The 22,443-nt window shown below is 38.7% G+C and overlaps 1 protein-coding gene across 1 annotated transcript in view; it reads left to right on the plus strand.

Moving 5' to 3' along the window:
• MAN2A1 (mannosidase alpha class 2A member 1) overlaps positions 1–2,435 on the plus strand; it is a gene marked incomplete at both ends in the record, with an annotated part of 192,386 nt that extends 189,951 nt beyond the window's left edge. Inside the window, 2 exons of the mRNA XM_084234307.1 lie at positions 379–489; positions 2,283–2,435. Coding sequence (XP_084090433.1) covers positions 379–489; positions 2,283–2,435 — 264 coding nt within the window. The remainder of the gene's footprint in view (positions 1–378; positions 490–2,282) is intronic.
• Positions 2,436–22,443: the final 20,008 nt, after the last annotated feature.

Here is a 22,443-nt window from a genome sequence, read left to right on the forward strand (position 1 = left end):
TGTGCCCCAGCTCTTATATGCATAAATAAATTAATCTTAAAAAAAAATAAATTCAGGTCACTTTAGTCAACTAATGTATATGTTAAAATAAAAAATTAAATGCTTTATTTGAGGAAACTCTGAAGTATGTAATATGTGGATAAAAGGAAACCCATATTCAGTAGCTATGAGAGAAACCTAGGCTCTTGGTAATGTCACAAGGAGCCTTAGAACAAGTTATCATCTGACTCCTTGGGCAAATGAGCTTACCTGGCTTACTGCTAAATAAAATGAGCATTTGTCGCTTGGGGGTGCTGACAGCAAGACAATGAAGGATGCAGTTGTGTTAACAGTCCTTTTAATGTCTCTCTGGCATGTTGGTGCTCTGCTCTCTTGCAGGTGGACGGCAAACACCCCGATGAGGCAGCCTTGATCCTCCACAGGAGGGGATTTGATTGCCGCTTCTCTCACAGAGACACAGGGCTGTTTTGTTCCACTACCCAGGGAAAGGTGAGTGAAATCCTTACTTTCTGCAAATAATTCTGACAATATGGTAATGTTTCATGGTTTCTTCACTGACTCGTTCCCCTCAGCTACAAATTAGCTGAAGTCTTCCCATCCTGAGAAAGCATTTCCTCAACCTTTATGCTCCTTTTGACATCAGAATGCACATCTGGTGCATATGTACATTTGAAAACCCTGTTGTCATTTATACTGAGGCCTTCCATTTCCAAACTACAAAACTGTTACTTTCTGTTTTCCTTCACCACCATATTTCCTCCTCCCAGACATAATCGTGTATGATCTTGTTCAGCAATCACAAATCCAAATTTTCCAGAAGCCAAAGCAAATTTTATAATAATCAAAGCAGAGTAGGGTAGCAATAGGAAAGCAACAGGGAACATTGAAAATATGGCCAGTGGGTCTCCCTGGTGGCACCAGGGGTTGTCTTCACACTATGAAGCTATCAGCAGCCTCTGCAGCACAAGTTTGATCCCCAGGCAGGGAGCTACCCACATGGTGCACCAGACCTCTCCTATCTCACCTGCTGCTCCCCTCAGCGTTCTATTTCGGTACATCTGCCTGTTCTCCCCCACTCTGTCTGTGATGAATCCTCTTATACCCCACACCAGTGGCCTGTACCCCAGTTCTTATATGCATAAATAAATAAATCTTTAAAAAAAGAAAATATGGCCAGTGGGATAATTCAGTCATGGCCCACCAGGCAGTTGTAATTCCTCCAGTCACTTATTATCAGATGGGAACAATACTATTCAAGATCTTTATTAAGCCAGATTTGCTTATGAGTCCACGTTGCTGATTGAGCAGATCCTCAGGATGGCACTGCTTGCTGGCTGCCCATTTAAATTTCTCTTACATTTGTCTTGCTTACAGTTCCATGAAGCCTGTCCTTAGAAGGAAGTGAGCCTCTGACTCTGAGCAGGCTGTCACTCACAGAAAGCCACTGGGCTGGTTCTAGCACTCAGGCAGGTCTGCCTCATTGCACAGCTCAGCTGACCCTAATCTTCTCCAAAACCCCAAACATATTTTGTAGACCTGATTCAAGTGATTCTGTTCCAGTCCTGTAAAACATGACCATCAGGTCTGAAAAGAAAAAGAAAATGTGATAGGGATCTGGAATTTCTTTTACTTTAACAGACACACTAATGTCTGTTACTTTTTAAATTATATTTGCTCTCCTCTTTATTATTGACCTTCTGAATATATTTGTGAGCGTGTGTATACAAATATTAAGGCATTGAACCTTAAGGAGGTCGTACGATCCAGAAAACCATATTATTAGAATAACCTGGTGGCTGAGGGTAGTATTTTCTAAGTATCCTCATCCTACAAAAATGACTCTGATACCCTGAGTCTTCCTTGTGTCCCCTGTCTCTCGACTCTGTTGGAATAGGGAAAAAACGGTTGAGCACAACCACTGTTAAGGTAAATATAGGATGAAAGAGAGTACAGCTTTATGGCTCACCAATGCCCTTTCTTAAATGGAAAAAGTGGCCCCTGCATATAGTTAAGTTTTCAAGCAATACAGAAAATGAATGCCAGTCAGGTCACCCTCATTGTTACCAATTCCCTGTGTCTCCCTCCAGAGAGGGTCTTCGTTTTAAAGCGCTTGCAGGTGTATTTTCATCTCCGTTGCCCACCTCCCTTTTTCTTTTCCTTAAAGAGAACTTCAAATATACTGTTTTAGTCTTACCTGCACTACTTTTCTCTAAACAGAAGTGCATAGCTAATCTTTGTCCAAAGGTAATCTAAATATGCATTTTTATCATTTGTTTTTTTAGATATTGGTACAGAAACTTTTTAGCAAGTTTACCGTTGCAAGTTTCATACCTTCATCATTATCCTTGATGCATTCACCTCCAGATGCCCGGAATATAAGTGAAATCAAGTTGAGTCCCATGGAAATCAGCACATTCCGAATCCAGTTGAGGTGAACCTGACTTCGTATTTGGATTGGGAAACATTAGCTTTTATATACTTCTTGATTTTACGTGCAATAAGGAAGCACATTATTTAAGCTTCTGGCTACTGTGAGAACATGAGTTCTGTGATTTTTTTTTTCAATCAGTTCAGTTAAAAAGAAAAGCCATGCTATGAACCATTTTTTTTTTTAAGTACCCTCTATGATCTGCCAACTAAAGTATGAATTGATTCTACAAATGAAGAAATGTCTAAAGACAACCTCTCAACATACTGTATCTCAGGTTATATGCTAACTAATTATATCTGTGTTGGGGTTGTGAAGAGATTGTTCTAAGTATTCATATTGCTGATCCTTTGTTAGTCTTACTAAAATACCCATTTTTACCAAAATGGAATAAAAAGCTGGTGGGTAATAGCTAATGGCCAAAATGGTTGCAATTATTCATACACATGAGAAAAAATTTATGTGTTGAAATATGTGGAAAAGTGCAATCCATCAACCCTTATGATATATATATATATATATACACACATAGCTGATTTTCACACCTTTTTCTAATATACCACTTGACCCTACCCTTCCCACCCTTTCTAAGTATTTCCAGAAGTATCAGATTTTAAATCATTCAATAGTAGAAAAAGAAGCATATTTTCATTACTTGACAATGTGGGATAGGTGCAATTTATTCCATTGTCACTAAAATAGAAGAAGCAATTCCATAGGTACCATAACCTACTTTAGGTACCACAAGGTGTCTTTTTACACAGCTCATTTGAATACAGATGTTCTGAAAAGGGGTTTTCTATTTTAACATTACCATATAAAAATAAATGTGCCTTATTTTTTTATAAGTCTTGTTAAATTTTTTGGTGTCCATATTACTGTTTGGGGAAGGGGGGAGGTTATGGATTGGGGGAGGGCATGAGTGCTTTCTATACATAAATTGTATAATTTTTGCCTGATATTGCTGGCCACATTCTGACTGGGTTCATTGAATTTGTGGTGATGTTACTCTAAACGTTTTGACTATTTGAATGTACTAAGATGTCAGAAAACAAAACAAGGAAGAAAAATACTGTTAATTAAATATGCTGCTGCCAAGGAGACTGCAACTTGAAACAAGGGTTTGGTAACATGCAAAATTCACATATTGTTTCCATTTTTATGGGAGTTAACCATATTGAAGAGAGAATGCTTTAAAATAGACCCTGTTTTACACCCACTTATATGTAATCCATCATGATTTATCTTATTTAAAGAATATTTGTTCAGTGAATTCCAAACTTGTGTATGCGCTAACCTCAAAGTGAAGTTCTGAAGCCATGTGCCATTACAATATTTCTGATAAAATTTATTTGGGATCATTGTTAACTGGACATTAAAATAAAAGCAACATTGGCATCATTTTCAACATTCAATTTTAGCAGGATTTTTTCTACACTGCAAAATTCTCTTTGTGTTAGCTGATAGACTTAGTATTATCTGACTTTAAGCTTCCTGTGTTCTAACCTCTTTGTAAAGAAATTAAAACCTAATTTCTTTGTCATTATGTAGTCTGATTATCATCTGGATTTTCAATCAAGATGCAGCTCCTGAGATTGTTATGTTAAATTCATAAACTTCTTTTGCCTTTAATAGTTAAAGAAACACTACCAGTGTTGATAAAGATATTACAAGGGAATAATTTCATGCAATAAACATGTACTGTAAGTTTCCTTTCTCATTCTGGGGAGACAAACAACTGAAAAAAGAAAATGCTTCCTTTTTGTGGACATCTACAGATGTTAGGATTGCTAGAAGCAAATCCCAGGAATAAGATCAGTGTTTTCATTGCATCTTAAATGTAAAACCTTCCTCTGGGAGTTCCCTGTGTTTTGTGGTTAAGTGGATGTACTTAATTGTTCCAGAAATTCTGATTAGTTGAAGTAAACAATCTTGATGCAATAACAGTGGTTTTGGCACTTCTGGTTGTTTGAAATGGATCTGTTCCACTTCAGCCAGGGTCTTACTCAATGTGTGTTGCCACCAACTGTTCACAAGTAAAGCAGAAATTCTCTTTAACCAGCAAGTTTCTGCTTTTCATTTTTAGAATAAATCATCAGGGAAATGAAGAGAGGATGCTTTTGCTTTGGTTGTGGTCAAGAACTGATTAAATAATTTAGTGTTTCTAGCACACACTAAAAACCATATACTTAAGTCGTGATCTCTGTGACTTATTTGTTTGCTTAGGTTTCATTACATTTATTATCACAGATGTTCAGTTGACCAAGAAGTTCATTCACTTTTTTTTTTTTAATTTTTAATACGGGGTTATAACTGCAGTGTTTGATAACTCAAGCATCCTTCTTTTCTACAAATACTGAATAAAATAAAATGGTATAAATGTATTGTAAAAACATTGTAATTACCTTCCCTTGTCTTTATTGTACTTGTGCTAAAATATTTTCACATTCCTTAGAAGAAAAACTTTGCTTTCCTTTTGATTATATGCTTACCTTGGAATCGATAAGTTTTGATATTTTCTCTTGAAAGATTTTATATATCTTTTTGGGAATATGTAATATAAAATCTCTAATAAAAGATAAACCTTATGTGCATGGTTCTCTAGAGTATGTTCTTAAATCTAATTTTTTTAAACAAGATACAAAAACATTTTGAGGGCTAGGATGAGTGATGGCCTGTTCTTTCACCTTTGAGGCTCAAGTTTAGGAAGTAGTGTAGTACCCATGAGGTTTTCTAAGCCAATTAGAACATAGGCAGATTATGGTCAGAGTCCATGTATTCCAAGACACAGTGAGGAGGGGAGTAAGCCAAGACATGAAACTAACAAGCTCCATGTGAGCCAAACCAGAGGTAAGGCGAATTAGAAGAATGTGTCTGGGGGTGCTTCAACAACCCACCAGCCCTTACTAGCACCCAGCTTTAGTGGCGTTCAGAGGGTTGCTTTAAAACCCAGAGGTGGAAAAAAATAATAACAATACAAAACACAACAAAACAAAAACAGGCAATTATAAACCAGAGACATCCTGCAGGGGAGGAGGGATCAGAGGGAAGGAGGGGGAGCACAGGGGACTGTGGTGATGCTGCACTGGTGAATCGGTGAAGGAAATTATATGGGGACTACACCTGGGGTGGGGTGGTGGTAAGCAAACATTATTTAAAAATGAACAATGATATAAAATATATACAAGTAAATTAAAAAAAAATGGAAATACCATATGATCCAGAAATCCTACTCTTGGGCATCTAGACAAAGAACATGATGCCATCAATGCAAAAAACTGTATGTTCTACAATGTTCATAACAGCATTATAATAGCTAGGAGAATAAAGCAGCCTAAACATAAAAAAAAAAAACAACACTACAGGTAGGGGTTGGCGAAGGATAAATATCCTGGTACATGTAGCATAGTGAGGCGAATGTTAATTAAGAATTAAGAAGTTTGGATTTGTTAAAGGTGACTTAATAAAGAGCTTAATCATGTTAATTTTTAATATATATGCAAAATTATAAAAGCAAATGCTAATAAAGAGATTTCATAAGCAGATGAGAAATGTCTTTGGCTCCCTAATATTTGGCTATCAACATGTTAAAAAGTTATAATATTAAAACTGGTAAAGAAATACTTAGTTTAACTAGATATATGTTCATATACCTCCTGCAGAACTGTAATAAGAAACCAACTAAGAATGATCGTGACCATGGATGGCTAGAGGGGAATGGGGAGAGAACTAGCCAGGACTGAGTTGCTGCCATATGACAAAGCAGGTGCCTTAGAGGTTGTAATGGGCAAGGATCCTTCAGTATTAACCAGCTTAAGCAAAAAACTGGTAATTTCCCGTCCCGGGTAAATAATGTTCAGGGGTAGCTTGAGCATTCCAAAGATAGCTGTAGCCACGTATGAGATGGTGCCATTCAGGATCTCTTTTATCTCTTGGTTTCTCTTTCCTGATTCTCACAGAAGTACTGCATGTTTGATGGCAACATGGCTGTCAGAGAACCCAATCAGAATAGTGACCCCAGTAGAAATAGCACCTTTATCTAGTTTTTTAGCAAAAGTCCTTGGCCACATGATAGTAACAGTGGCTAAGGTTACAGTTAGTTTCAGCTAAATCACATGAACAAAATGAGTGAGAAATAATGTCACCACCACCCCACAGAAGATGGAATTGTATAGCAAGGGAGTTGGATGCTATGAAACTTTAGACAGTAAAAAGGCAAGCACAATAGAAATATACTGCAGAGGAAAAAAAAAAATCGAATGTGTGGCTTTAAAGGAAGCACAAAACACTCTTAATTTCAGTTTCAGAAAAGGTTCTATGGAAGTGGTAGACTTGAAATAGTTTTAGAAGGTGCATTTGATTTTAGCAGATACAGACAATAGCTGTGTTTCCCATAAAGACTAGAAAGAGGAATGAGGTGTATTGTGCAACCATACCAGGCTGGGCAGGTTCACTGTTAATTCAGGCAAACAAATAGAATCTTAGAACCTTAGATATATCTGACATGCCTTTAATGCTGAAGCAGGGGACCCTCTATTCAGACAGGAGGGCAGGCTGGTAGGCAGAGCGAAGACCAAATAGCAACTGAGCATCCTAGCCCCCTTCATACTGTCATGTACCTATAGTTGCATAACTGATACATCGTTGCACATGTAAGGCCCATCTGTTTGCTGGAAATCCAAAAGGTGGAAAACAATTGATACATTTCAAGATTACAGGCTATCTGTTGTTTGGAAGGTAAAATAGGTACTGAATTAGGGCCTCCCTCCCTGGTGATGTGGGGGTTAAAGACAGCTATCAAGCTATGTCCAGCCACTGCAGCATGAGTTCCATCCCCAGCTGGCCAGGGAGCTAATCCACATGGCGCAGCAGTTCCCCCTCGCTGCTCCCCTCCGCAGTGAATAGACCTTTTCTGCTCCCCACTCTGCTCTGGTGAATCCTCTCACCTCTTGCACCTCTGGTCTACACCCTAGTTCTTGTATGCATAAATAAATCTTAAAAAAAAAAAAAGATACTGAATTAACTGATTTTCCTTACAACATGGTAACAGCAACTAGAAGCAGTTTCTTCTATTTGAGCCTCACTATGCAAGGAAACCTGTTGAATAACAAGGTTCTTTATACGCTGTGGGGTAAAGGAAAAAGCTTCAGGGTCTTCACCCTTCCACCGCATAAGTGCACTTGGCCAAGCTGCATGGCATGGTGCCAAGGCGGGAGGAGCGCAGTGGAGTGGACGGAGAGTGTGATGGAGAATAGCAGAGTTCCAAGGAGTGTGGCAACGAACAGTGGAGAGCATGAAGACACCAACACAGCTGCTCGAACCAAAAATTAACCTACCCAGTATGGGATGGTTGTGCTACATACACACTGTCCAACCATTATGGTAGCCATTGGCCATTGATGGGTCCTGAACATTTAAAGTCTGATTAGTGGGGCTAAGAAACTGAAAATCTTATTTTAGCTAAATTTATTGTATTTTGATTGAGGTAACACTGGTTTACAACACTGTACATGATTTAAAGTTACAGTATTGCACCTCTTCAGCTGTAAGTCGCCACATCCATCCCTAGGACACCCATAGCCCTCCACCATAGTCTGTTGTGTCTCTTCCCCATTTTCCTCTTCCCCCACCTGCTTATTTTTGTTTAGTTTAAATAGCAATACACAGCTACTGTATAGGACAGCACTGGCCTGGAATATATGGTACATATAAGATACTAATAAGAAATGCAACTAGAAAAGAAGTTCTGCAGAAGGCAAGAACCTCAATCACCTGTTCAGAATTATGTGCACAAGCTTGAAGCTTCAGAGGCAAATAAAAATTTGTTAGTAAATGAAAGAAAATATACTTATCACCAGTAATTTTTGAGACACAGAAATTACAATTTTCAGAATAGGAAGCTGCAAAATTCCTTACATCTTCATTGTATTTATCTGTTAATCTTCTTTTTCTGCTTAATAACTTTACGGAAGGTCCCATGACTAGAAATTATAGTTATTTCAAGTTGCATTCCTAATCTCCCCAAAATAAGTGACCTCCTGTGGAAGACACTAGTTGAGTATCACTGCCCCTCTACCTTCTTCCTTGCTATTAAAATCCTGATTTTATTCATATAGGACATCAGGAGGGTAATTGTTAACTGTTCTAAATTAGTCATGGTAATTTCTCCAATTTGCATGAATATTTAGGAGTTGACATGTGACACCATTTGGCCAGTAAACTGTCCTGGAAGTCAGTCTGGGCTTCTGGGAGAGGCTGCCACCTCTTCAAAAGGAGAGAACATCTTATCCTCATAGGTTGTTGTTCAAGGCAGTCTTATGTAGGTGTTGATGCTGGAGCTGCTGCAGCCATTAAAGAGAGAGGACCATTTCAACTGCTGCCTCTCACTGCACTTCACTATCAAATATGCATACTTGTCTGACTACTGCTTGCTTGTAAATCAGTTCCTCAAAATACAGCCTTTTACTTTGTCCCTACTGTTCCCACCACCTTGCACACTTTGCCCAAAATGTTTTTTTTTAAGAATTTATTTATTTATTTATACAAGCACTGGGTACAGTCAGAAGTGCGGGAGGGTGAGAGAATTCACCAAAGCCAGAGCGGGGAACAGAACAAGCAGACTGACGAAATACACTGCTGAGGGGAGCAGCAGTTGCGCCAGGAGAGGTCTGTGTGCCATGTGGGACCTCGCCCACCAGCAGGGGATTGAACTGGCGCTGCAGAGGCTGCGGGCAGCTTTGCAGCCAAGCACTCAACCATGGTGCCACCAGTGGAGGCCCAAGCCCAAAATGTTTAATAAGGGGCCTCTCTGGTGGTGCAAGGGATTAAGCACAGCATTGTGAAGCTATCCGCAGCCACATCAGCATGAGTTTGATCCCCTGCCAGGGCGGTGACCCACATGGCGCAGCAGACCTCTTCTAACTTGCCCGCTGCTCCCCTCAGCAGTGTATTTCAGTCAGTCCTCCTGTTCTGTACCCCACTCTGTCTGTGGGGAATCCTCTCACCCCCTGCATTTCTGGCCTGTACCCAAGTTCTCATATGCATAAATAAATAAATCTTAAAAAATGTTTAATAAAATGGCACTTAATTGTGTAGAATTATTTTTCAGATATAATGGGTGAAAAGGTTTTTTTTTAAAAAATGCAAAATGAAACAAGGATATGTATACTAGTAAAGTACCAGAAGATTGCATTTCCTTTGGCATATGCCAAAGCTTATGAGTAAAATAATCGGAAAGTTATATAGCATATAGGGGCCAAGAACACCAGGCTCCATGGAAAGCACTTAGAATATGCCCTTTTAAAATAGCAAGCACTGTTTCAATTTCCCCTCTTCACCTGTTTGGAGATTCAGAAATTCACTTTTGTCCTTCAATTATGTAAATCTATTTGGAAAAATCTTAAAATATTTAGAGGTATCTGTCATGTTCAAAGAAGCTAGTCCCCACTGATTCATCACTCCTGCCCCAGCCCTTGTGTCCTCTTAGCCTCTGCTCCAGTTTTTCTGGGCATTTGGAAAGTTGATCTTGCTTCACAGGAACCAGCCCCAATTCTATGTTTGAACTAAAACACTCTCATTGTTCACAAGCTTAGCCTTGGGGTTCATTTTCCAGCTCCAAGTCTAAGTACAATGCTAACAAGCAAGATGTGTCGAAGGTCTGGAGATCTTAAACTCTTTCAACTAAACCCAATGGAGCCTTGTTGGTAGGCTTTCAAAGCATGATCTAAAGTTGAAGGGAGGTATTTGTTTTGATCCAAAACTTTCTCCCTGGAGCAGATTAGAGCACATTCCTTTTTGGGGGGATGAGTTTCCTTGCCACATGCAGGATTGAAATCACTTTGGGCTAGCTGTTTGAACATGACTTTAAGAAAAACTACTTGATTCATTCATTTTGTCTTCAAGTGCAGTTAATAACATTAACTTTAAGTTACAATCTATTTTCTTCAGTAAAATCTACAAAATCATCATCATTGAATGTATGGGACTCCCTTTAATAGGCTTTCAGGATAATCTTAGATTTTGCATTGAGATTTCAATCAACATTAACTGAAGGTGTTATTTAGGCAGAGGACCTGTGCTAAGACTCTGGGAAAGGGGGATTTTAATAATTCTGCGCTCCTGCTTGGAGTTAAGGTCTCCTAAGATAGAGAGTGATAAGAGCATGTTAGCATTGGGTGCAACTGATAGATACTGAAGCAGACACTGCTTTTTCCTAGAGTGATAAGGATGGAAGACAAAGCAGTGGGAGACCTGAGCTGCCTGGAGGGATGTTACATCACCAATGAGGCATGAGAGACAAGGGTGTCAGGGCATCAATAACTCAAACAGGAGGCATCTGATGACTTGTGGAAGTTTTGTGACGGGAAATCATTGGAAGTTAAATTGGAATGCTTCGTCTAATTTAAAGACTCCATGTAATCTGTATCTGGACTTTGGACTCCACAGGATTAACTCAAATGGAAAATTATGCGCACCATGACTGGTCTGTGAACACATTTAGGAATGTGAGAGGAAAGGAGCACATGTGTAGTTTTTAGGGAGCCTTAATACTACTACACATAATTATCAATAATTGTACAGGAAAAAAAATCACATGTACCTCTGAATTTGTGTTGTTGTTTTTTCAATTTTAGCATGTGATACTTAAGACAATTGTGCAATGTAAAGTTCTTATATATAGGCCTGCTGACTCGAGAGCTCTCTTGTGATGCAATGAAGCCTTATTAGTGAAACAGCCTCTAATCTAACTTCGGACAGAACAATTCTCCAGAGGATTGAAGTAACTAGCTCCTTTCACTGTCCACAGTCTATTTTAGGACTCTCTCTGGAGATTAATTTGTAAACCATAAACTAAGGAATATTTTGTCACCCTGATAAGAGGTTAAAGAATTAATGAGACACATTATTAAAATTCGTTTAGCTTTAAAGGGTCTATTATTTTAAAGTTTAGTAAAACCTTGTCATCTTGTAATCTCTTGGGTTTGTATTACTGAAGTTAATGATGAAGTTTTGTAATTCAGCACAAAATACGTAAGGTGAAAACTTGCCTACAATATAGCCTGAATCCACAACATGTTGGTGTGAGTGAGGTTTCAGCAAAGTTGTAGCCTCTGTCATGTAGCTTTAACAAGAACAGGAAAGTGGAGCTCTTTGGGGTACAAAAATTCAGATTAGAAGGTACACAAGGGGGGAGGAGGGGACACCAGCAACAATGACTGGGCTGTGAAGCTATGCACCTGGCTTCATTAAAATCCCTAGATCTTAACAATGAAAGTGAAAGCTGTTCAGGGTTTAAAAAGAAAACTACTTGTATTTTAAGCACCTGTTGTCAGAGAGTGAGGAGGCTGTAAGAGTTCAGAACTTGCCAGGATTTCAAATAGAAGAGTGTCTATCTCGGGCATATGGACCCTGGGAGCCATCTGTGTGATTATGAGTCAGCTAACCTGATAGTTCTTGTAAGGCAATGAGGCTCATGGCAGTGAACAGATCTTGACTTATCTGGGGGCAAGGGAAAAAACGAAAAACCAGTAAGTGATTCTTTTGTTTCTCTACCTTTTTCAGATGATCTGGTCAGAAGTAAAGTAATGGTGGTAATAATATTGGGTTTTTTTGGGGGGAAGGGATCACTTTTTTTTTAAAGATTTATTTATTTATGCATAGAGCAAGAGCTCTGGGTACAGGCCAGAGATGCCTGGGGGTGAATGAGAGGATTTGCCAGAGATAGTGCGGGGAACAGAACAGGTAGATTAACTGAAATACAATACACTGCTGAGGGGAACAGTGGGTGAGTCAGGAGACGTCTGCTGCGTCATGTGGGTTGCTCCCTGGCTGGCTGGGGATCAAACTCATGCTGCAGAGGCTGCGGATTGCCTCATAGTGTGGGGCTTAACCCCTTGCGCCACCAGAGAGGCCCTGGAAGGGTTGCTTTTAATGGTCACTTGGGGGTATCATTCACTGTTCGGGGCTGCCGCCGTCGGCTCTGCCCGGCCCAGGGCACAACCTGGTGCCCCTGGACCTGGACCTGCGCAGGGGCCTGCCCCAGAGCCCCAGGTATGAACCGGAGCCCTGGGCTGGGCTGGGAGCCGCCAGCCCCTCGGTAATAATAATATATATATTTTTTGTTATTATTGACAATATGTTTCTTTTTTTAATATTTTATTTTATATAATTCTTACATTGTTTTTCATCTTTGTACAATGTATGCATTTTCATTTTGGTTATATTCCCCATACAATTGCACCCTCCTCCTTATTTGGCTCTAGTTCTTCCTCTCTCCACTCCCTAATCCCCCACCCACAATGTGTCTCTGGTTTATAGTTGCTTGTTGATTGTGATTAGGTAATAATAATATTAACAACAACAACAATAATATTAGTCAATATTTATTGTCTTGTGTGCCAGGCACTGAAAGCACATAAATGTCATTTAATTCCTATGTCACCCACAAAGGATGTATTATTATTTTACCCATTTTACATACTAGAAAAATGAAGGTTAACGCAATTGAATTCCAATTTTAGTCTGTTGAATGCAGACTAAAGACTGTAGACTGAGAACTACAGTCCACTAACCTGTTTTGGTAAAATTTTCTTAGAACACAGTGATACCATATCTAAGGCTGCCTTACAGTTACAAAGGCAGAGTGACGTGCTTGTGATAGAGACCATATAGATAGCAAGGCTGAAAATACTTACTAAGGACCCTTTATGGGAAAAAAAAATAAAAAGACCTCTTATCGACCTGTAGCACCATCTGAGGCGACCTCCCTAAGTTTGTCACTTCAGGGAATATTTTAATTGCAGAAGAGAATGGACATTTGTCAGCGGTACTGGAAAGGGCTTTAGACTGGGAGCCTGGCAATCTGGATTCTAATTGCAATTCTGTTAAAAAGTAGCCATGGGACCTTGGACAAGTCACTTTACCTCATAAGAAATCCTTTTATCTGATCTACTAATTAAAACCACAGTGCCAAAATTCCAAATTAGAAGGTTTCCTAAACACTTTCTCTGGCTTTGCCAAAAGTTGTTTTAGCATGTGAAATAAAACACATTTTTACTGGTTCTCCATGGCAACCCTCAAAGCTCTTGCCAAACAACTTTTGAAGTTCTATTTCTCCAAGTTTTGGTTATGGCACCTTTGGGAAGATAAATGTTTGAGGATGGGAACAGAATTATCCGTTTTGCACAAAAACTCATTTTTGTTTTGTTTTTATAATTCCTAGTCCTTCTGAAACAACATAAATCCGAAGCTTTCTCTAGAGTGTCGGAAGCTTGAATTTAAAGAGTGGAAAATTCTACAAGGATTATGTAAACACCATTGGGTTTTGATTTGTGAGTCAGCATGGGCAGTTTCTAAATGCCGGGAGTTCAGATTGGTGTGGAGTCCTGTGGAACAGAAGCTAAGGCAAGAAATTAGCCTTTGGTCATCTATGGCTAGAAATCAGTCCTGGTATAGATTTGTTCTGGAAGATTAAGAGAAAGAAAATAATCAGACTGCCTTGTGAGCGGTACCTGGGCTGTTTTCTTTCATGAAGAACACTAGATGAGAAGGCGGTGAGGGGACTTCTATTTTGTTACATGATTCATCACAGAGATTTGAAACAGGAAACCAGCTTTCCATACTGTCTTGACCCTCTTCTATGTAGAATATGAAGATTTGGAGTAGGAGCAGGAAGAAGACAATTGAAAATACATCATCTTTGATTTTAAACTCAGTCAAGTTTGAGTCTGAGAAAGCTATAATTTTATTTCAGAAACTCAAAGTGTCTGAATGTCATGTCCATCCATCGCTGAGGAGGAATGACTTTCCTTTTTGCTAATGTCAGGTGTATCTTATTGGTTCTCAAGTTAAAGCATGGCAGGCACTGAACCTGCTTTGCATTTACCTCTTCTTAATGATACAAATCATTGCTGTGAGTTGAATAGTGGCTCCCCAGAAGTCCCAATCCCTGAAACTCATTAATGTTAACTTATTTGTTAAAAAAAGGGGGTCCTTGCAGATATAATTAAATTAAAGACCTTGAGATGAGGTCATCCTGCATTATCGGGTGGACTGACCCTATGTCTAATGACAAATATTCTTAGCAGAGAAATAGGAGAGAAAGCACAGTGAAAAGGGAATGGACCACAGAGGCAGAAAGAAGTAACGCAGCCACAACTAATGGTGACTGCTACCAGAAACTGGAAAAGGCAAGGGATGATTCTCCTCTAGAATCTCCAAAGGGAGTGTGGTCTTGATGATACCTTGATTTCAGATTCTGGCATCCAGAATTGTGAAAGAATAATTTTCTGTTCGTAAGTCATGCTGTTTGTGGTAATGTGTTACAGCAACCCTAGGAAACCAATATGGTCCCCAAATGAATATATCCAGCCAATCCCACTGCCCCTTCGGAAGAAGCACTTGGGACTGTCCCCAGGCCCCTGGGATCCAGTCAGAGTGAAGGGCTGTGGGATTGTGTTGATGTGTGACATATTTGGCACTATGCTAAGATGAGAAAGACACAACTAGCGGAGAACATCTTCAGTGTTTGATTCATTTTGTGGGATTACCTAACCACTGACAATTTAGAATACAAATTGGAATAAAAACAGGAAGACTTTTCACTGATTTGCTACAGAATGTTACTTCTCCCATTCCAGTCAATTTGAATAAAGTCTTCAAGATGAAATAGCTGGATACTTGTCAATAACAGAGAATATGAATAATTTGCACATCACAGGAACTTCTAATTTTTAGAGCATTTTTAATATGCACATCAATTTACACTCTCTCCTCTCACAATACCTCTGTGGAAGCAGGTCAGACAGGTATGATTCTGGATCTTTGAAAGCTGTGTATCCTAGAGTCAGAGAGCTAATGAGGAAGCCAGATTGCAAGATAATTTTCCCTGATCTAATGCCCAGCTTATTGGCTTTCTTTGGGGAATGACTGAACTCAACAGAGATTTGAAAATTGACAGCACATTTACCTGGAAATGTCCTTGTATGAGACTAGCAAAAAAAAAAAAGTCTTAAAGGAGGAAAAATGAAGTTTGTTCTATCACATACTAAAATATACATATATAGCATATATATAGCTATACTGCATAATACATGATAAAAATTGCATTTCATGTTAGTGGTAAGGAGGTATAGCAATAAATAGTATGATCTTTATTTAGAGAAAAATAAAATGTGTATCTACCTCCAATACATGCAAAAATAATTTTCAAACTAAAAATTCAATTGCAAAAGTTAAGGCAATGAATATGTAGAAAAACACAGGAGAATATTTTAATAATTTGGGAGTGAAGGCCTTTTTTTGTATGGTATGAATTTGAGAGCTGTAAACAAATAGACAAATTTGATTATAAAAGTTAAAGTGGTGTGCCATAAATAGCAAAGTGCTAGAAGAAACAATTATAGTAGTAGTTATTTGCAATATATTGCCATTCATAATATATTGAGTGGTTCTGGAGCACTAACTATGAACCAGATTTTGTGCTGGAAATAAAACACCTTATGTGACAATTTTAAGCCTGATCTTACGGAGAGAGGAACGTACATTGAAGAAGTAAGTACTTTTGAATATAATGAGTATTAGCAAAGTTAAGTCTGGATGCCATGGGAAAGGATGATTACTGACAGAAATTAACATCTCTAATGCATAAAGAACTTATGGAAATAAAAAATTAACATAAAAATTTGACAAAGTATATATATTTCAAATTCCCAAATGAAGAAATGCATTTTACCAATAAGCATTTGAAAAGATATTTGCCTTCACAAATAATCAAACATGCAAATAAAAAATGTGATCGTTTACCTCTCAGATTATCAAAGAATAAAATAGTCACAATAAAAACTCATATAACGAGGTGTAAGAAGTTGGACTCCTTCATATACTTTTTTTTTTGAAACAATCTTTTTTTTTTAGATTTATTTATTTATTTATACAAGCAGTGGGTACAGTCAGAAGCATGGGAGAGTGAGATAATTCACCAGAGCCAGAGCGGGGAGAAGAACAGGCAGACGGACGAAGTACACTGCTGAGGGGAGCAGCGGGTGGCAGGAGAGGTCTCCGCACCATGTGGGGCCCTCACCTGGCAATTGATCAGGGATAGAACCTGCACTGCAGAGGCTGCAGGCAGCTTTGGAACCCAGCGCTCAACTGCTGCGCCTCAGGGGAGGCCCTCCTTCATATACTTTTGAAGGAATGTAAACTGTAGAAAATCTGATGATGCACCTCAACCTTTAAAATATAAATTCTGTTCCTCTGTTCATTGTGCTGCAGATTGAGTGTTTGTGTCTCTATTTGTAAACAATTGTATTCTCTGATAATATGATAGGAGATGAATAATTGCAAGAGTTATACCCTCCAAAACCTAAAATATTTATTATCTGGTCCTTAAAATAAGTTTGTTGGGCCTCTCTGGTGGTGCAAAGGGTTAAGCACAGCACTGTGAAGCTGTCTGCAGCCTCTGGAGCACGAGTTGGATCTTGGCCGGCCAGGGAGCAACCCACCTGGCACAGCAGATCTGTCCTGTCTTGCCCGCTGCTCCCCTCAGCAGTGTCTTTCAGTCAGTCTGCCTGTTCTGTTCCCCGCTCTATCCCTGGTAAATCCTCTCACCCCCCAAACCTCTGGCCTGCACCCCAGTTTCTGTATGCATAAATAAATAAATCTTTTTAAAAAAAAGGTTTGTCAACCCTTCTATGGAGGGTGTCAGCATGGTATTTGAAGGAAACAGGTCGGGGAAAGCAGGTCTCCCTGGGTGCCACCACTGGTACTGACTGGGGCATGAGCCCAAACAAGCTAAACATTTTAGAGATCAGCAAGGATTCAAAGGATATTTCATTTATTGTATATGTCACACATAAGTTTATCCTTATGTTCAGATGCCAGTGTGAGAAGGATGAGGTGAAAGAAAGAAGGCAGAAACTTAGATGGAGATAAAATTTCAAACTGTCCACAACTGAGGCTTTCTTAGATAACAGAAGGATAAAAAAAAGTTTTGTTTTAATCAGAATGTGTAATGTTTGAACCATCTACACCAGCATACTTTATTATTATTTTATTAGGAAAACATTGGTTTTCAACACTGTATATGATTCAGAGCTACATGTTTACATCTCTTCAGACATGTTACCTCACCCACCACCAAGGTATCTCTGATTCTTCACCATAGTCCTTTGGATCACCTCCTTCCTCTGTGATTGACATGCCTCCTCCCACTCTGGTAGCTTCAATTATGCATTCATATTTCTAGGGCTTGGTTTTGTTTTGTCTGAACCATTTTTTCCCCCCTATATTCCACATGTGAGTGAAAACATCCAGTTTTGCTTTCTCCTTCTAGTTTATCTTGCTTAGCGTAATCCTCTCCAGCTCTAATCATGCCATCATGAATAGTAAGAGTTCTTTTTTTTTTTAATAGCTAGGTAGTGTTCCATTGCCTATATACCAGATCTCCTTTATGCCCTCATCTGTTCTTGAACACTTAGGTTGTTTCCATAATTTGCTTTTTGTAAATAGGGCTGCAATGAACAGGAGTGCATATATCCTTTCAAATGAGGGTACTTAAGGGTACTTATAATCTCTGGCTAGATACCTAGGAGTAGAATTGCTGGATCAATGGTAGATCTATTTTTAATGATTTGAGAAACCACAATATTGTTTTTGATAGGGGCTGGACCAATTTGCATTCCTACCAGTGATGTATGATAGTTCCTTTTATCAACATCCTCACCAATAGTTGCTGTTTCTCGTCTTTTTGATAGAGGCCATTCTTATGTATGTGAGATGGTATCTCATTATGGTTTTGATTGAATTTTCCTGATAAGTGGAGATGAGCATTTTTTCAGTTGCCTATTGGTCATTTATGTGTGTGCCTTGGTAAAAGGTGAATGTAACTCTTCTCATTTTTTTCCCAAATGATAGGTTTATTAGGAGAAGGAGAAATAAAAAGAGAGACAACTGCATAGACACAGATGGGAAGTCTTAAGAGATGAGCTGCCTTTCCCCATTATTTGATTGGGCTTGTTATTGTTGTTACTGGGTTGTATGAGTTCTTTGTAGATCTTGGATATCAGCACCTTGTCATGTGTACGGTGTGCAAAAGTTTGCTTCCCTTCAGTATGGTATATTTTCACTTTAATGATATATTCCTTCACTGTGAAGAAGATCTGTAGTTTGATGTAGTCCCAACTGTTTATTTTTGCTCTTTTCCCCCTTGTTGGAGTTGAGTTTCCAAAGATATCAATGAAACCAATGTCCTGGAGTGTTTTCTCTGTGTATCTTACGGTTTTATGTCTTAAATCCAAATCTAATCCATTTTGAGTTAATTTTTGTATATGGTATGAGATAGTAATCTACTTTCATTCTTTTGCATGTGATTGTCAAGTTTTCTAAACAAAATTTGTTGAAGAGACTTTCCTTTCTACAGTTTATACTCTTGACTCCTGTGCTGTAGATTAACTGTTCAAATATGTGTCATTTACCTCTGGGCACTCAATTTTATTCCATTGGTCTGTGTGTCTATTTTTATTTCAATTCCATGCTGTTTTGATTACTGCAACTGTTCAGGATAGTTTGAAGTATAGGAATGGGATACCATTCTTCTTTTCTTTTTTTTTTTTTTTGGTCAGGATTTTGTAGAATATTCAGGGTCTTTTGTGGTTCTGTATAAATTTCAGTAATGTTTGTTATATTTCTCTGAAGAAAGCCATTAAAACTTTGATGGGGATTGCACTGAATCTATATATTGCTTTGGATAAGATGGCCATTTTAATCATATCCATTTTTGCCAACATAATCAGGGAATATATTTTCATTTCTTTGTGTCTCTGCAGTTTCCAAACTGTCAATGAACTTCACAAGATTAGACCCATTTCCTAAGATTGGGGAAGGGGAGTGCATCCCGATGTACTACTTTGTTCTTTTCACTGGGAACCTGGTCCAGGTAGCTTCCTAGCTGCCCTGCACTTGCTTCCCTTCAGTCAAATAATGTTCCCTCACACTCCAGTTTTCACACCCCCCCCCCCCAAGGAAACTGGCCAATTGGCAGCACTGTGGTTGTATTGCACCCTCCCACCCTGGAATAATCCTCCAGGCTTTTTTCCCCACCTGCTTCTTAATTATAACATGAATCTCCTCAGTGTTCCTTCCAGTGTGGTCCCTGTTGGTCTCTGATGTCTAAGAGGTGTTATAGTTTTGCCCCAAACCACAGGCTCCTCTGGTCAAAGTACCTGTCTGATGGCCTCCCCAGTGGCGCAGCAGTTGAGCACTGGGCTGCAGCCTCTGCAGCGCTGGTTAGAGCCTCTGCAGTGCTGGTTCGATCTCCGGTTGCCCGCGAGGGTCCCACGTGGCACTCAGACTTCCCCTGCCATGCCCTCTGCTCCCCGCAGCAGTGTATTTCTTTTTTTTTTTTTTTTTTTTTTTTTTTTTTTACTTTTTCCATTATTCCAGTATTTCTTTTTTTTTTTTTTATTTTTTTTTTTGCAATTATTATTTTTTTTTTATTTTTTTTATTTTTTTTTTATAAATTTTATTGTTATATTCCCCATACAATTGCAGCCCCCCATTCTGACCCCAATCCCTCCCCTCCCGCCCCCGCCCCCCTAAAAGTGTCTCTGGTTCATAGTTTTTTGTTGATTTTGATTTTCACTTTCTTATAGTTATTCATTTTCCTGGTCCCTTATTTAAGTTTTCTAGATTCCTGCTATGAGTGAGACCATCCGGTATTTTTCTTTTTCTTTTTGGCTTATTTTGCTGAGCATGATCCCTTCCAGCGCCATCCATGTTGCAGCAAATTGCATGTGTTTATCTTTTTTGAATGCTGAGTAATATTCCATGGTATATATGTACCACATCTTCTTGATCCAGTCATCTATTTTTGGGCATTTGGGTTGTTTCCAAAGCTTAGCTATTGTAAACAGTGCATATAGAAGGAAATATAGGCGAAACACTACGTGATTTGCACATCAAAGACATCTTTACAGACACATCACCCAAAGCAGTGATAGTGAAGGCAAAGATAAACAGCTGGGACTATATCAAATTAAAGAGCTTTTGCACAGCAAAAGAGACAATAACAAAAACAAAGAGAAACCCCACCAACTGGGAGAACATTTTTGCACCCAACACTAATGATAAAGGACTGATCACAAAAATCTGCAAAGAGCTGATGAGACTCAACAACAACAAAGAAAATAATCCAGTCAAAAAATGGGCAGAAGAGCTTAAAAGAAACTTCTCTGAAGAGGAAATGCAAATGGCCAACAGGCATATGAAAAAATGTTCAACATCACTTGTCATCAGGGAAATGCAAATCAAAACTACCATGAGATACCATCTTACACCAGTGAGAATGGCACATATTAAAAAAACTAGCAACAACAAATGTTGGCGAGGGTGTGGAGAAAAAGGAACTCTTCTGCACTGTTGGTGGGAGTGCAAACTGGTCCAACCACTGTGGAAAGCTGTGTGGAGATTTCTGGACCTACTAAACATAGAGCTTCCATATGACCCAGCAATTCCACTCCTAGGTATTTACCCAAAGGACACAGAAACATCAATTCCAAAGAACACCAGCAGTGTATTTCTTCATCAATTTGCCTGTTCTGTTCCCCGCTCTGGCTCTAGTGAATTTTCTCAACCTCCCACACTTCTGACTGTACCCAGTGCTTGTATAAATAAATAAATAAATCTTAAAAAAAAAAAAACTTAAAAAAAAAAAAAAAACAAAGTACCTGTATGAGTTAACTTACAGATTATTCTCCCAGGAAAGAAGCAAGGATCTTCCTACAATATCATATTGGTCTGGTTTACACCAACATTCTTTACCACATGATTAACTTCTCAGAGACTTGTAAGAAGTATGTATATTTGGTCCAATAATAGTGAAACTTAGCAACTCCTAATTGTAGACCTCATGATATGTCATCAATGGAATCAGAGTCATAACATGAGGGTCTTTTATCTAATAATCTAGTGTCCTACCAACAATGATAAAACAAACCTACCATGTACAAGCACCATAATGCTGTGATGTTCTATGAAGACAAGGATCCCAATACTTTTTACTCAGTTCCAGTATCTAGTGAATATAGATGTCAAATAAAAATATTTTGATTGGGCATACTGGTTTTTATAAGGCACTATGCATTCTGAAATGTCCAATAAATATGCATGGTAGACAAGAGAAGAGGATTAAAGTGCAAGAAAATTTACATGTCATTTATCTAAATTTTTTTTTTCCTGGACCATCTGCATCAACATCATCTTAAATATGCTCAAATGCAGATTGGAACCCTTTATCTACTGAATCACATGTCTCTAGTGGTGGGTTCATTTTCTTCATTTAAATGAAATATTTTTTATGCCTCACTTAGCAGATGAGAAAACTGAGGCAAAGAGCAAATCATGGTCTTCATCACTCCACTGGTTAGTGGCAGAGAAAGATTGTATGTAATAAAGCTTATTTGTAGTTCATTAGTGAAAAGAGTCCATTTCTATACACAGCATGGAGAAGAGGATGGAGAGTTGGTAGGGATGATATATAAGATACACCAGGCTAGTTGATCTTGCTTTGTGGTCACATTATGCCCATTTCTCTCCTCACAACTCTCTAAAAGCTGTTGCTCATACTCATATGGCTAGATCAGTTGGTAACTGCATTCTCAGTACAGCGCCACAAGAATTTTGGTAGTGGGCACATTTTGGTGTTGATGTTCTGGAAGAACTGACATACCCAAACTCACGTATTACTGCTTTTATTTGGACATCAGTTTCCTGAATTATATGGGAGACACATATGGACCCAGAACCAAGATCAGTCATCCATCTATAAATGTTACTGTCTTCATATTTGTTGTGTAAGCTGAAGAATGCTTATACCACATCATATTGCTCTTAATAGCTGACTTAAACCCTGTGCCACCAGGGAAGCCCTAACTTATATTTTAATAAAATATCCTTTACTATCCAGGGTAGTCTCAATTCAGTCACCAGTATGTCCAATCAAAGCTTCACATTTTATCAAA

This window comes from Talpa europaea (genome assembly GCF_964194135.1).
Source record: "Talpa europaea genome assembly, chromosome: 5".
NCBI classification, from domain to species: Eukaryota; Metazoa; Chordata; class Mammalia; order Eulipotyphla; family Talpidae; genus Talpa; species Talpa europaea.